Source organism: Phalacrocorax carbo, chromosome 11 (assembly GCF_963921805.1).
Source record: "Phalacrocorax carbo chromosome 11, bPhaCar2.1, whole genome shotgun sequence".
NCBI lineage: Eukaryota > Metazoa > Chordata > Aves > Suliformes > Phalacrocoracidae > Phalacrocorax > Phalacrocorax carbo.
Window position 1 is genome coordinate 16,996,431 of NC_087523.1, and position 13,772 is coordinate 17,010,202.

General features: G+C 40.9%; 1 protein-coding gene across 11 annotated transcripts in view; it reads right to left on the reverse strand.

Moving 5' to 3' along the window:
- The window catches only part of KIAA1210 (KIAA1210 ortholog), a 58,902-nt gene that overhangs the window by 11,341 nt on the left and 33,789 nt on the right, over nt 1-13,772 (reverse strand). For 6 of the 11 annotated variants that reach the window (XM_064463235.1, XM_064463232.1, XM_064463234.1 and 3 more), the window contains exons 3-7: nt 13,036-13,204; nt 8,609-8,738; nt 5,912-6,070; nt 4,797-4,862; nt 803-1,015 (exon numbers count right to left, since the gene is read on the reverse strand). In XM_064463235.1, coding sequence (XP_064319305.1) covers nt 803-1,015; nt 4,797-4,862; nt 5,912-6,070; nt 8,609-8,738; nt 13,036-13,204 — 737 coding nt within the window. Of the gene's footprint in view, nt 1-802; nt 1,016-4,796; nt 4,863-5,911; nt 6,071-8,608; nt 8,739-9,196; nt 9,326-13,035; nt 13,205-13,772 lie in introns of those variants that run through there. The other 5 variants (XM_064463243.1, XM_064463240.1, XM_064463239.1 and 2 more) reach the window with 3 other exon arrangements.

Genomic DNA, 13,772 nt, shown 5'->3' on the forward strand with positions numbered 1-13,772 from the left:
AAAGCCAGAGACATTATCCTCACTTCTGTTATCTCTGATTGACACTCCACAATTAGCTTTTCTCCTTCAGCACTGTAGTTGTACCAGCTGCAGCACAAAGAATATCCAGCCAAGATGCTGTAGGGCCCAAGTTTCCAAGAAAACCTCATTCTGCATTACACTCATCCTGAATTTCTTGCTGCCTTCCCCTCATCCTGCCTTCTCAGGGCAGGGCACTTCTAACTCCAGGACAGATTTTCATGCATGATTCTCTGACGGAGAGGGAAACGTGCAGTACAGAAGCATTACTCCTTATTTCTGTCACACTCCAGCTCAACAGCCTTTTCTGTCTGGTGAACTTCATCTTCACAATGTGTTTCCTAGAATCCAGGATGAGAAACATCTCATCCTAATTTCCCACGTGCAGAGCCATATTCCTTCCCAAAGTCCTTCAGTCTTTCCTTTCACATAAAAGAATTAAGTTAAAGCTAATCTGAAATCACAGAAATAGACTCAGGCTTCTTTAAAACTGAAAACTAGTTTTTCAAACAAAAGGAATGTTTTTACAAATTATGTGTAACCCACAACCTTTTTGGCTAAACAATGAAAAACTAAATTTGCACTTTTCTTCAGCTCCCATGATATTGAAGTTTTCTGGGTATTTTTTGTTGGGTTAGTTGGTGTAAAATAGGTGGTTTCCCTTCTTCCAGTGGAAGAACAAAAAAAGTAAAGGAATGTGGATAGGAAAGAAAAAAATATGGGGAAAAAAAAATTTCACATCCATTTCCTTCTGCGCAGTGATTCTTTTCCAGAAAACACTTACCTGGGGAGTTTGCTGACTCTTGTTGGTAAAGCCTTTCTGTTTCCGCGGGTTTATGGCAATCCTGTGCCTGGCTGCTGAGGTGTCCAGGCAGCCGAGGGGACTGGCAGGGATGGTGAAGTCAACGGGAAGGAAGCTGCTGCCTCGTGAGCCGGGAGGCCCCTGAGCGGCAGAGGATGAAGGACTGATGGGCCTGGAGGAAGCTCCAGAAGGTACCTGTAAAACACATACACATCTCTGACACAATTCATTTGCTAGCTCTTTCCATTTCAGAAGCCTGAAACGGCTGTATTTTTGGACATAAATCCTCACTTAAAATGCACAGCTAATGTCACCTCTGCATAGAGGTTACTCAGTTCTGTGTTCAGGTGTATGCTACACGGAAGTGAGAAATACCTGTCTCTGTCTCTCCCACAGTAAGAGCCTCAGCTGCTGCCTTCCCAGTTCTTATCTGAAAAATCATTTGCAATATATATATGCACCAGCAGGAGACACTGGTGCAGTTTTTACAGCTGCCTCTTCATCCCAATAATGTGACTCATTGAAGGAATATGTTATTAAAAAGTCACAAAAGTAGCATGGATACTTGTTCCTTGTTATCTCTATTTCTAAGAAAGTTACCATAGCCACTTTGCTCTTTTAATATCCACTCTCCCAGAAAAATCAAATGCTTCTCTCCAACAAGTATCCTGGAACTATCTCCCAGACAGCAACGCTGCTCTGGAGAACGAAACAGCATAACCTTTTGATCGCAGGATGCTATCAAAAAAACCAAAGGGTTCACAGAAGTGTTTGTAGAAAAACCCCTCAACACACAGTTCAGCTGGTTTTGTTACTGTTTTGAAATGTAGAGCAGACTTTCTGGAACACTGCAAAATCTCACAGACATGTCAAACAAACTCCATTCAGTATAACATACCTGCTATTTTAGCTTCGGCCATAAAGTTAGGTAAAACACAGCCATTTAACTGTGCTTGGCACTCAGGTTTTAGTTTTGTTTAAGCTTAGGATATAACACAGGAATTAAAACACTTTTGCTGATGAGATTTAATGATAATGAAAGCATCGTCCCATCTGATCTTGTCTAGGTACATTGCTTTGTGTTTAAGGTGGCTAAAATAAATTTCCTTATTCTCCATTGAATTTTTTTAGTTCCTAGATCTGAAATAAACCACAACAGCATGTACTATGACAGATACAGACTCTTCTCATGAGAAATTTACACATTGTGAAAGAGAGAAAGAACACGGCTAGTAAATAAGCAAATTATTGTTGTAATTCTACAAGATCAATGATAAACCTGTAAGGATCACTTGCAAAAACAGTAACGTTGTTACTCATTTCTACATACAAATTCTTCTGCCTTTCAATTACAAAATTACAGTTGTGCTTATTTAATATAAAAACACCTGAAGCTAGTATCTGAGCTACTGCTGTACATAAATGGCAAATTCCTTACTCCACTGAGGATTCAGGATATTTTTTTCTCTGAGCACTGACTGCCAGTTAGTATCTTCTCTCAAAGACAGTGGAGTGGACACAGGATTTCCACACCAAGTTTAAGTGTAAGATAAATTTGGTGTTTGTTAGTTATTGCAGTTACAGGATCCTGCACAAGGGAATACTGCGGTTAGAAGGCCCATTTCCGAAAGAGTGTTTGTGCCAAAGCACTGGCCTCAGCCCCACAAGCTGAGACACTGTTTTGCTTTTAATCAGTCCAGGTTGAAGATGCCAACAAGGAAGTTAGATTTCCGTAAAGGCTATCTGGCAAAGGCAGGGTAATGGTGGTTAACGTCTCTGTGAAGTCACTTGCTGCTCGCTTTGAGTGATAGCTTCACATTCAGCTTTAGATTAGTCAGAAAGTGAGTATTTATAAATGTGGAGGTCACTGAGAAGTTACATGGGTGACACGTCAGGGTTTCACACAGAAGTGACAGCAGCATGAAACTCTTGGAAAAGCCAGTGAAGCAGCACAAGGCAAAGAAATTAAGTAACTGTCATCTGCAGCAAGATGAATACAATAGTAAAATGTAAACCACTATACTGGGTGTAACTTCATATAGCTTAGGATCAAATCCTCTTTTCCTTTACTAAATATACAATATTGTTAAATGGAATAACTGGTGTATATTTCTTGGTGCTTTTCACAATTTTCCTCATCTTAGAAATGAGATTATTCAGTTTAACTACTTGTGTTCTGCTAGCTCACATCCTGGTATTACATAAATAGTTTCAAAAACTACTGAAAAAAATTATTATTTAGGACAAGGTTTTTTATTTTAGATCAACATATTGGCAAGATTTCTGCTAAGCCAAACTACTGACTAAGAAAAATATTTGGGTAAAGGAACATACATGGTACTGTAAAGAAGACAGCCAGATTCCTAGTGAGTTGGGGAGAAAAAGGAAGAGCCTTTAAATGGGGAATTCTGTGCAATATAAAAGAAAGAAAAAAAATTCTCCTGTCCCTGCCTGTCTTTCTCAAAGCAGATGAGGTTGTAAGACTGAAAGAGCTCAAAGACTTCAGAACTGGACAGAAAAGGGCTTTTGCGTTATTAGGACAAAACAGTATGCAGGCTTACAAAATGGAGCATTTCAGTCAAAATACAAAATGGGAGATGAGTTAATAAAATATACATTAAAGTAATGATAAAATACATACAAGAAGTTATTAAAATAATGACAACCCAAGTTACCTAGATCACTTGGGCCTCCAGAGTTGTGTGATTAGTAGTCTACTACAAGGGGGAGACATAGCTTTATCTTTCTATCCATAAAGCAAAAGATCTATGAACGACCAGGCAGGAGAGTGTCTGATCTCAACCATGGACAGAAAAGTTGAGCTGGTCTTGTGCAAAGTTTGCTCTCTGCCTCTGAGAAGGCTGGCCAAAGAGGAAGTGAATGGGAAAGCTTCCTCAGCAGTGGGGTCGGCACTAACTGTTTGACCCACAAGATATTGCCCTGGCTGCTAAAGGCCGCATTTACCAGTAAGGAATCTTCTAGGTCCCCTGTTACTTCCCCTTTACTTGTGGGCTATTCTCAGTTTTACAAAGGGTTAAATTGTGTTCTCTCTCATGAGCTTCTCAACCAGGGATTCTGTACAGAGAACTGCAAAGCCTGGGCCAAAATGGCCCATGGCTGTTCTGGACCCATAAATATTCCCAATAGCAAGGGCTATCCCATGAGTCAAAATCAGCCCTGTTGGAGTGGTGGCTGCCTTTGTCACTGGCATTTGAAGACCCCATATGCTGTGGTCTGACTGGTCTTTCAGACATTATATTGATGCTGGAGAAAACCAACATAAGCAAATCTTGCAGGCCTGCCTTGAAAACATGAGATGGGCAGGAACTCAACTCAGCTTCAAGTAGCAGGGACAGTCAAGGTGAAGGTCCCTCAGCTCCAAAAATATTACCTCTGTAAATTTTGCTGAGCTGGTCAAGGAATAGACTGTGTTGGTCTGACAGCAGAACCTGCTGCTGCTGCTGGTCATGTATCATCCAAAGAAAACTACAAATGAACACAGGCCTTTTCCTGTGCAATGCCTAGCATCAGAAAGGGCTGATCCTGCAATTGTTTCCCACGATAAGAGAGATGCATGACATTGCTCACAAGTCACTGCTAATGGGCAGGTATTATTAAGCTATTACTGCTGTTGGCTATTGGGGCCCTGGAACATGGAATTGGAATTGAAGTGCTTTGCCTTGTCCAATTTTCTGTTGTGTAACTTTCAGATTCATACTGTGTCACAGAGCTGACTATACTGTTCACACAAACCACTTACCAGTAGATTTCTGCCTCTATTTATTTTGTTCTTATTCAAAAATATGAGAGAGGTACATTTTCAGTATCATTCACATCACTCTGGACTGTTCATGAATTGTTTGCTCGGATATATTGTACCCAGAATAGATTTAAAAAAAAAATTATGGTACTGGCTCCATACAGACCACACATGCTGTCTCAGGAAAGTTTATTAGCAGGAAAAGTAGCTTTTTACCTGTTCATCTTCACTGTCTGTCCCACCTAAACTCAAAGAGCTATGACGCTGAACAGGGTTGGAGGACTGTGGGATAAAATAAGGAAGAGGGTAAGTCAAGGGAAGTATCACATTGAATTATCTGGGACTGGATATCCAGTGCTAAATATGAGAAAACACAAGAGGAAAGATAAAGGAAGGGTCACTGAGTCCCTGCCTCACAGAGCAGGTTTCATTTGTTCACGGGGGATCAAACATAAAGTAGGGGAGCTTTATCCTGCTATGAGATATGCCATGAAGGTTGACCACATGAGGCAATACATTTTATAAAGTTATTTTGGCTTGTTGTTTTAAGATCTTCAAATTTACAAATACTCACATGCTCACTGAAGTCCAAAACACTGCATTTGCTATGAGAAGGCAATTCCTAAGAAAGAAAATAACCCAAACCCGCTCTGAGACCCATCAGGACCTGTTCTCCTCAGACTCAGGGTTGTCACTTTCCTGTCAATTCAACTAATATTGCCCTGGTTTTGAGTTATTCCATTCCAAAACCAGTAATTGTTTAAGATTCTTTTGCAGTCCTCATTATTTTTGTTTTGTTCACTAGCTTTAAAACACCCAAAAACTCTTCCCCTTTCACAGGTGCAGGAAACTGCCAATCTCTCCAGCTCTTTGAAGCTGGAACACATGGGAAGTTTGTTTGTGCAGTGTGAGTATCCCAGCTTGTTCTTGGACTGGAAGTGGAACAGTCACAGTAATACAACATTCACCCATGAATAATTCACTTTTTATGCTTTCTGCCTTACAGACCTACCAGGAAAGACTGCCTTGCCCAAAGGCACTGAGAGCTGTCATATCAACTGAATTTCTCTCCTCTTTGCCTAATGATATCGGTCACAACTGCCCCTGCACTAGTCTACATAAAAGCATAGAAAATTGTACTCAAAGGGGTATTTATAAGGCCACTTCCTAGGTATCCCTCACAGCGACAAGTCCATGATCCACCTAGGTAATTTGTTCTAGTTCTGACTGATCTGTATCATCAGATTTTACCACAAGCAAGCAAAAAGGTCTTCCCTTCTCCTTTTATCTTTTCTATACGGGTGGTCACTAAAGTGACATAACAATTATACCTTGCTTGGTGAATCTGTCAGAACTTCATGAAGGGTTGAAATTTCAGGAGGGCTTCTAGGTAAACCATCATCTTCAGAAACAGCACCCGCATCTTCCAGTTTCTTTCCAGTTATAACAAGAGGAGGCGATCCAAGTCTGATGTTCTGCTGCAACTGAAGCTGTCGTTTAAAAGTAATTTAGAATGTAGGCTTCCAATGGCATTATTTATAGGGACCATTTTGGACACTTTTACCCCAGTTGCTTCCATCAGGCATGCAGAAGCTCTTAGTTAACAGAAATACTTGAAGAAACAGACCATTTATAGAAAATTACCATTAATAAAATTTTATTTAGTGACATTCATGAAGGACCCATCATTAGAACTGGCTTCGGTACAAAATTAAAACCAACATCAATCTTATTCAATGAGTTGCCAAAGACAGAAATTTCACCATTCCAGAAAATTTACTGCAGGTTAACTCACTTTAAATTTAAAACTTTAAAAATTAAAGATTTAAGTATTCTTTAAACAACTCCATGTATCCGGATGTCCCAAATAGTCACACAAAGTATTGTCAGTCAGCAGTTCCCAGCCCCAGGTTTATGTGTCAGCTTTCCTTCACAAAGCCTTTCCAAATATTGAGAGCTTGTCACCACCCTCTTCTGCACAAGCAGCTGAGTCTCACTTTTTATACAAAGACAATTTAATTCAATTTCTGGTCCACCCTAATGAATTGCTTGGTAATTTTCCCCAACATCACATCCTGGTCATGTCTACAGCAAAAGTGATAATGGCAGCCAGGGACTACTTTGTTTGTAAAGGAGTATGGGGATTCTTTTCCAAGATTGCACAAAAGAATGCTCTGGCAGGCCCTGACCCTAGAAAGATAAAACAAAGTCTGCAACCTCACAAGCAGCCAGATGTTCCCTCAAACTAAAAAAGTTCAGATCTCAGGAAACACCATTACTAAAATTCTTGGCTTAAGTCTGTCAGCTATGTCAAAGCTGGAATAGAAACAAGGTCTGAACAGAAACTTTGTCTTTCAACTAAAAACGTCTTAACTGAATTTTCCCAAGATAAATATGCAGACCTGTTTTTTCTGTTTCTTTGTCTATTAAACCAGATTGGGAAATTCTAGGCCTAATTCTGTGCTCTCCTGCAAGCTATGCATTCATTTGTATCTCTGTAAAATGATCTAAATAGCTGCCATTCTTATTCAGCAAGATTCACTTGGAATGTAATTCCTATAGATCTAACAGCCACACAGGGTAGTACAATGTCACACTTTAATCCACCAGTCCCCCATTTCCAACAGCTTTCTTGCCCTCTTACCCACAACAATCAAAGAAGCATCAGCAATATAATCTGCAAAAGCAGGACTGATGACAAACTGCATAAGGATTGCGATATATGGGCAAAATGAGACATACAACATACCAGTACACTTCATGGGAATGAAAATACAGACAGTTTTGCTCTTTCCTCTTTTCACAACTTCCCATCTTTGATTTGTTAAATAATCACATGCGACTGCAAAGTGTTGTAGGGGAAACTCTGAATTTAGTCTGTCTTCTGCTGGTAGAAGTTAATTTACATTGCTAAGAAAATAACAGCTTTTATCAGTGCTCGGCTTTTATTCTGATGAGAGTCAAGCTCACAGAAAAAGGCTGTCTTAAAAGACTATAAAAATAGTGCTGGTAGTATTACGTTACCATGCAAGAGGATGGATGGATGGATGGATGGATGGATGGATGGATGGATGGATGGAGAGAAGGCACAGGGGACCGGAGATAACATTAAAGAGCTTTTTTTTCCCCCAACAAAGTTCTATCATATATAAACATGATTTCTTCTGCTACTCCTATTGTTATGCAAAAAATACCCTGAATTGAAGCTTAGCCTATTTTGCGGTCTTACAGAGGAGCAAGTCCCTCTGTGCATCTTGTATTACTTAACATGTGATGCAATTGTGTTTTGCAAGATGAAGCTCACACTGAGCAAAGGAAGAATTTCAATGGCCTTTGGCTGCCTTATCAACGGTTTGTTTTCAGTCTCTGGAAAAATCTTAAACTTTTATCTCAGTGCTCTGAGCTGGACAGTTATTTAACTGCAATTAATATAACCAGCAGTTGACAAGGGAGCTGTCAAGGAGGGTTCAGTATGTGCCTTGGAAGAAGGAAATGACTGAGCAGAATACCATATCCTTTGTGGGCAGAGAGAAGAATAATGATAAAAATAAAGCTGTCACTAAGCATGCCCTGACATATCCATCATCCCACACACTTACACAGCTGCTGCTGCTAGCATGTACAGTGAAAGCATCATAGCCAGAATTGCCAAACAGAATAACATACGAATAGAAGTGTAAGGGACACACTACAATATAAATAAATGGCCTTAACCCAAAAGCAGTAGCTATGAAGTAAAAAATGGAGATCCCATTGGAAGATGACATGGTCATTAAGGAAAGTTTCCAAGAGTCCATGAACCAGATTCATGTCACTTGCACACTATGAGACCTGGCCAAGGCTGAAAGTACTAGGACTGCTCAAAAGATGCCACTTCTAAGAGGCAGGACAGATCCAAAAGTAGTAAATCTAGCTTTGGACACTTTAGTCAACAAAGCCTTAAGGCACACAGCAGAGGAATCAAGCAGAGTTTCCTACGAGACAGCTAATATCAAGCAGCATCATGAATGAGGGGAAGATGTTCTCACCTGCAAAGTTTTCACTCTTCCAGGTATGTTTTCCTGAGACAACGTGCCACCTGCCACATTTCCCGGTGCAGACTCAAAAATGAAGACACTGTCATGGGACAAGGCTTTGTTTCCCATGCTTCCTTTGGGCCTGGGAAGGAAGGAAGAGTGGTCAATCCACTGGGTACAGCCCTCCAACACTTCCCTGTACTACTTCACCAATGCAGAGGGATCATAAAGAGGCTAGGGTGGGATGCATCTCACTTAACTTCAGATTTCTGCATGCTAGTTGTCTAGGGGAGTCACTGCTAGCTCCTTTCATACTCAGAAGGGAGGAAGAAACACTTTTTAGGATGCTGATCAAATGCAGACGTCTCTTTTCATATGTTCTCAGCACCTGCATTGAACACACAGGCCAGTCTCTGTAGACTAGAGTGGGAGTCCAGGGCGATTAGGTCAGATGCTGAGACTTAGTTGGATGCATGCCACCCTGAGAGATGTCTACAGTGCAGAGAGGTGTGAGAGAAGTCTCCCTGCCCTCCTTTGGTGGGAATTGGCCTAGCATAAGACATTCAGGATACAACCCTTGCAGCCTGGTTTGTGTCTTACCTGCCAAAGATTGTGGATTATTTTTCCGCTTCTTGCAAACATGGGCAGAAAATGTAATTCCACTACATTAACAAACTTGATTCAAATCTGTTCAGGTCTAGCAATAAAAACAGTTCTGTTCAGCTGTATCATGAACATCACCAGATCCCAAGCATATTTAAAAAATGTAGATGGGACAAGTGTCCACGGCCACAGTTACATATCTATCCATGGCCAAGTTAAAGTACCCAGGCAAGATATTCCTGCTCTGCTCCTGTGCTCACTGGGTGGTCAGCTGTTACCTGAGTTGTAATCAACTGAGGTTGATTGGGGTTGGGCTATTAGGTTGTGCAGGGCAAATTTTGCAGTTGGGTGGCACAACAGGGAAGGTTCCAAATCATTTATTCACCAAGTTCCACCAGTATAGGCAGGCACTGTCTGTACATTACTTTGTCCAAAACACCACAAGGATGGCCTCTACCAGGATTTCATTCTAGCACTTAACTGGAAAACAACAGAGAATACTCTCATGTTGTCGGCTGCCAGCCTCATAACCCACAAGTTACAAGGATTCCTTGGCTCAGCTGCTGTGCAGGCAATGCTCGTTACCTCTGAAAGTTTGACTCTGGTAACAGGGGATGATTAGGAATAGAACTCTGACAAAGAAAATCCAGTAAGTCTAACACACTTCTGCAAGAAAATCAAATAGAAGAGGTCTCTGCTATTTGCCTAACCCCAGGTTCTCTGTTTGTTTAGAAGAAAGCCCTGAAAGACTGCGAACTTCCATAAAGTAAATACACCATGTTAAAAATACCAAACAAATGACTTTTTTTCTTCTTGCATCTGCCTTCTTTACATCTCCGGAGACAAGATATCCTTTGTCTACCTGACTAACCCTCCTGTTGCCCCAAAGTTGTACTCAATCAGTATACAGTTATGCCAAGTCTCACAATAGAGCAAAAGAGTTTTCTCTGTTTATGTTGTGTTTTAGACAATCTGAGCTCTTTCTCTCACAGCACAGGTCACAGTTCATGCTTCCTCCCATTATATGAAATAGTTCATGTCTGTGTTGGTTTAGAGGACAGCAGTTCTACACACAAGTGAGGCACTTGCCTTATTTCATCATTAGAGTGAATGAACTCACTCATCCCATCTTTTTGTACGCTTAATTTTAGAGTCCTTTTCAGCGTGAAAGACACTCTATATGGGCAAGACATAGTTTTGCTGCATTCAGACAGCGTGTGTCATGCAACTTCTATTTACTGTAACGTATATTCATTATTATTAGTTGGCATAAATAAAATAAAATATTTACTGCAAAGAATGCACGTGCATTAGGTTGTGGGCATTTCCTCACTTCCTTTACTTGGAAGTTTTAGCAATAAGAACTTAGGTTTCCTTGTTCTTGAGTCTGCCAGTAAAAGATCTGTTTGTTTCTTTCTCACTCTGCATATGTATCCTATTGCTTGCAAGAGAATTACTGTATTTTCTTCTGGCAGTCACAAAAAGAGTATTGGATTAAATACAGAATTAACTACAGCTTTAGTACAGATGAGTGTCTTATGTGCAAATAAATATACATTCATGTGTAATTCCAGGTAGCGTATTTATATTTGGTGCTGATGCTGAAGATGCACTGTTAACTAAACCCCTAGATGTTTTAGCCACTGTATCTCCGCACTTATTTCCCTATACAAATGCTCACTTCATTCATGTGTAGCAACACCTGAGCTGCCATGACTGAGGAAATGATGGGACTCTACAGCCACCAATAAAGCTGCTCTTAAACTCATCAGGGCCCCTGCTGTCTTCCACTCCGTACTGCTGCAGCCTCACTCCTTTTATCAGTGTTTGAGGTAGGGAGAAGAAAGGTGACATCTATGTAAGGTCTTTTATCCTTTTGATGATACAGACAACAAGTCATCTATGGTACATGCTTTAACTTTGGCATTAAGGTTTTTCCATTTCTATTCAAAACTCATGCCTCTCTGAAGATAGAGTGGCACATAATGCTCCCTTCCCCTTCACAGATGCCCAGTCTTATTGATTCCCCACAGCCCCTTAACATCTGGGCACACCCCTTTGGCTGTTACAAGAAGCATCTGGCACATCTAGGGGTTTGGTCTCTGGTCAGTATTCAAAAAAGTTAAATTTTAAAAAGATTACATGGTTTAAAAAAAAAAAAAAAAGGAAAAAAAGAAAACCAGTGCTTCTGCTAAAGAGCAAACAAACAGCAGCATTGTTCTAAGATTGGATTTGATATTCTGCATGCTAGAAATTGCAAAGCTTAGGGCCCTGCTATAAACTCTTCACAAGCGGTATTTCCACTGGCTTTCAGGATCAGGTTTTCCAAAGGATTATGTTGTTCAGTCTCCCTAGGTACTTACAAATCGTGCTTATGCCATGCAGGGTCTGGACATGATAGGGTTTTCAAGTAGCACAAACATATCCTCTAATTTTTTTGGATAGTCCATCTAATCCTATCTCTAAGGGAAAAAACAGAAGGGTTTTACTCACTTCCTGATCTCTGATCTTGCAAAACTTTACTCACTAGAGGATAGTGCTGAGGTAAACAGCAATTGGACTTGAAGTACTTGGTTAAGGGCAAGAGTTTGCACCCACACTGTCTCTGGAGCAGACAGCTGATTTTCAGCCAGATCTCTCCTATGGGCTGATGGGGTAAGCTCCTGTTCCTAAGCTTTTTGGGCTGGGTTAACTCAGTCACTTTAATTCCCCTTACCCCAGGGGACTGGTTGTGTGGTCACTTATTCTGTTGCTGTTATGCTAACAAACAAAATAACAAGATTGTTGTTTCATTCCCAGATCATTTCCATGATACAGTTGCATAAACACAACAGAGAGTGTGGGGAAAGGTGGGGCAAGGAGGAGCAAGCACCCAGGAGGAAATAACATCTATAAGCTGTTCCACCAGAAGAAACAGCATCTGCAGCTCCACAGCCCAAGGCCTAGAGTAATCCAAAGAGGGGCCTGGCTGACTAGCTAACAGAGGAGTACAAAGAGGGCGGGGAGCTGGAAAACAGCCAAATTATAGGTTGCCAGATACCAATCCATGACACCCCTGGCAAGGGACAGAGCCATGTTTCAGAGGGTTGTCCCACCCCACATTCAGAGAGGAGCAATGGAAGTGATATGTAGCTTGATGATCTAAGGTTATCAGTGAAGCACTCTTAGCAGTGCAAACTAGTAGCTTGTGTTACGCTAACCAAAAAAAAAAGGACAAGTTTTGGAACTAACATCAATCAGGGATCTGAGAATTGCTGTGGACACACCTTAAGGACTTGCAAACCTCACTCACATGCACAGCCCTTCAAGGGTAGCTGACACAAAGCTGGAGGCCTTCAGTTGTTATCCATACCTAAATGGCTACGCAAGAAAGTTAAAGCAGCAATATCATACTGATAATACACCAAAAATACTTCCTTCCCTTTACCCCAGCCATGACGGAGGGTACCATTTTTGCTAAAAAACAGCAACTCAACTTCACACGTATTCTCTGTACTAGCACTACTCAATCATCATCCTTTTGTAAAGTTGCTGCTCATCAGACCTTCCAAGACAGATTTCAGGCATTAAAACCAATCAAAACAATCTGGGCTATCTGCAGTTTTAGACTGAGGTTGGATCACCCCTGCCCCTGGCTGCCCTCCCCCTCCTCTGCAGGCTGACTTTTGAAGCACTAGCAAAGAAAGAGGAAATTGCTGGAATTCCTTCATCAGCATTAAGGCTTGTTTTGCACAAACTTGGACAGAGGTTGCTCCTAAGGGGCCAACTCACGCTTTCATCCTACTGCTGTGAACAGTCCGCTTTTATTTATTTATTTTCCTTCCCCACCAGCTTACCCAGCCTCCTTTGGTAAATGAAGTGCAGTAGTGTCGAGCACAGAGATGCTGACATCGCTGCTGGACTGGCTAGGTTTTAAATTACTCTCCCCCCTGGGAGGTGGAGGCTCTTTCCTTTTCTTCTTGGCAAAGAAGTTCTTGAAAGTCTGAAATTTGGATTTTTTCTTTCCTGCAACAGGAGAAAAATGAAAATTTATGGAAGATGGAGGTGTTGCTTAGCTTGGAGAATGTTATCTCTTAAATTCTGGAGGAAGACTCAAAGCTCGAGCAGCCCATTCAGCTTTAGTCAGCTCCTTTGTAAATAATTCAGTGCCTGAGCCCAGTGAAAGGTGAAGCTGCAGTTCTTATATTTGCTGCCTATAAAGCAACACTGGCATTAAGCTGACAATAGTGGTGCCTACTAAGGTTCCAGTTAATGAAAAATACACCTTATATAATGTATCTACCTTCAGCTGAACAGTGACCATGCCAATCATACTCGATATATTTTCAATTAAAAAACTGGTATCAATGTCTAACTCTTATTGTTCTTTACTTAGCTCAGTTTAGTTCTGCTTTCTCTTTACTCAGTGCTGTAAGGAGACAACACCTGAAGGATATTCAACATTTGGCAAAAAGATTGAAACTGGGTTTTAGAGTTTATAAACTCTAAAACCAAAACACCCGTTTCCACATTAAACCACTGCCCCCACATAAAATCAACAACTCCTCCACGGGCAATGGAGCAAACTTAATTT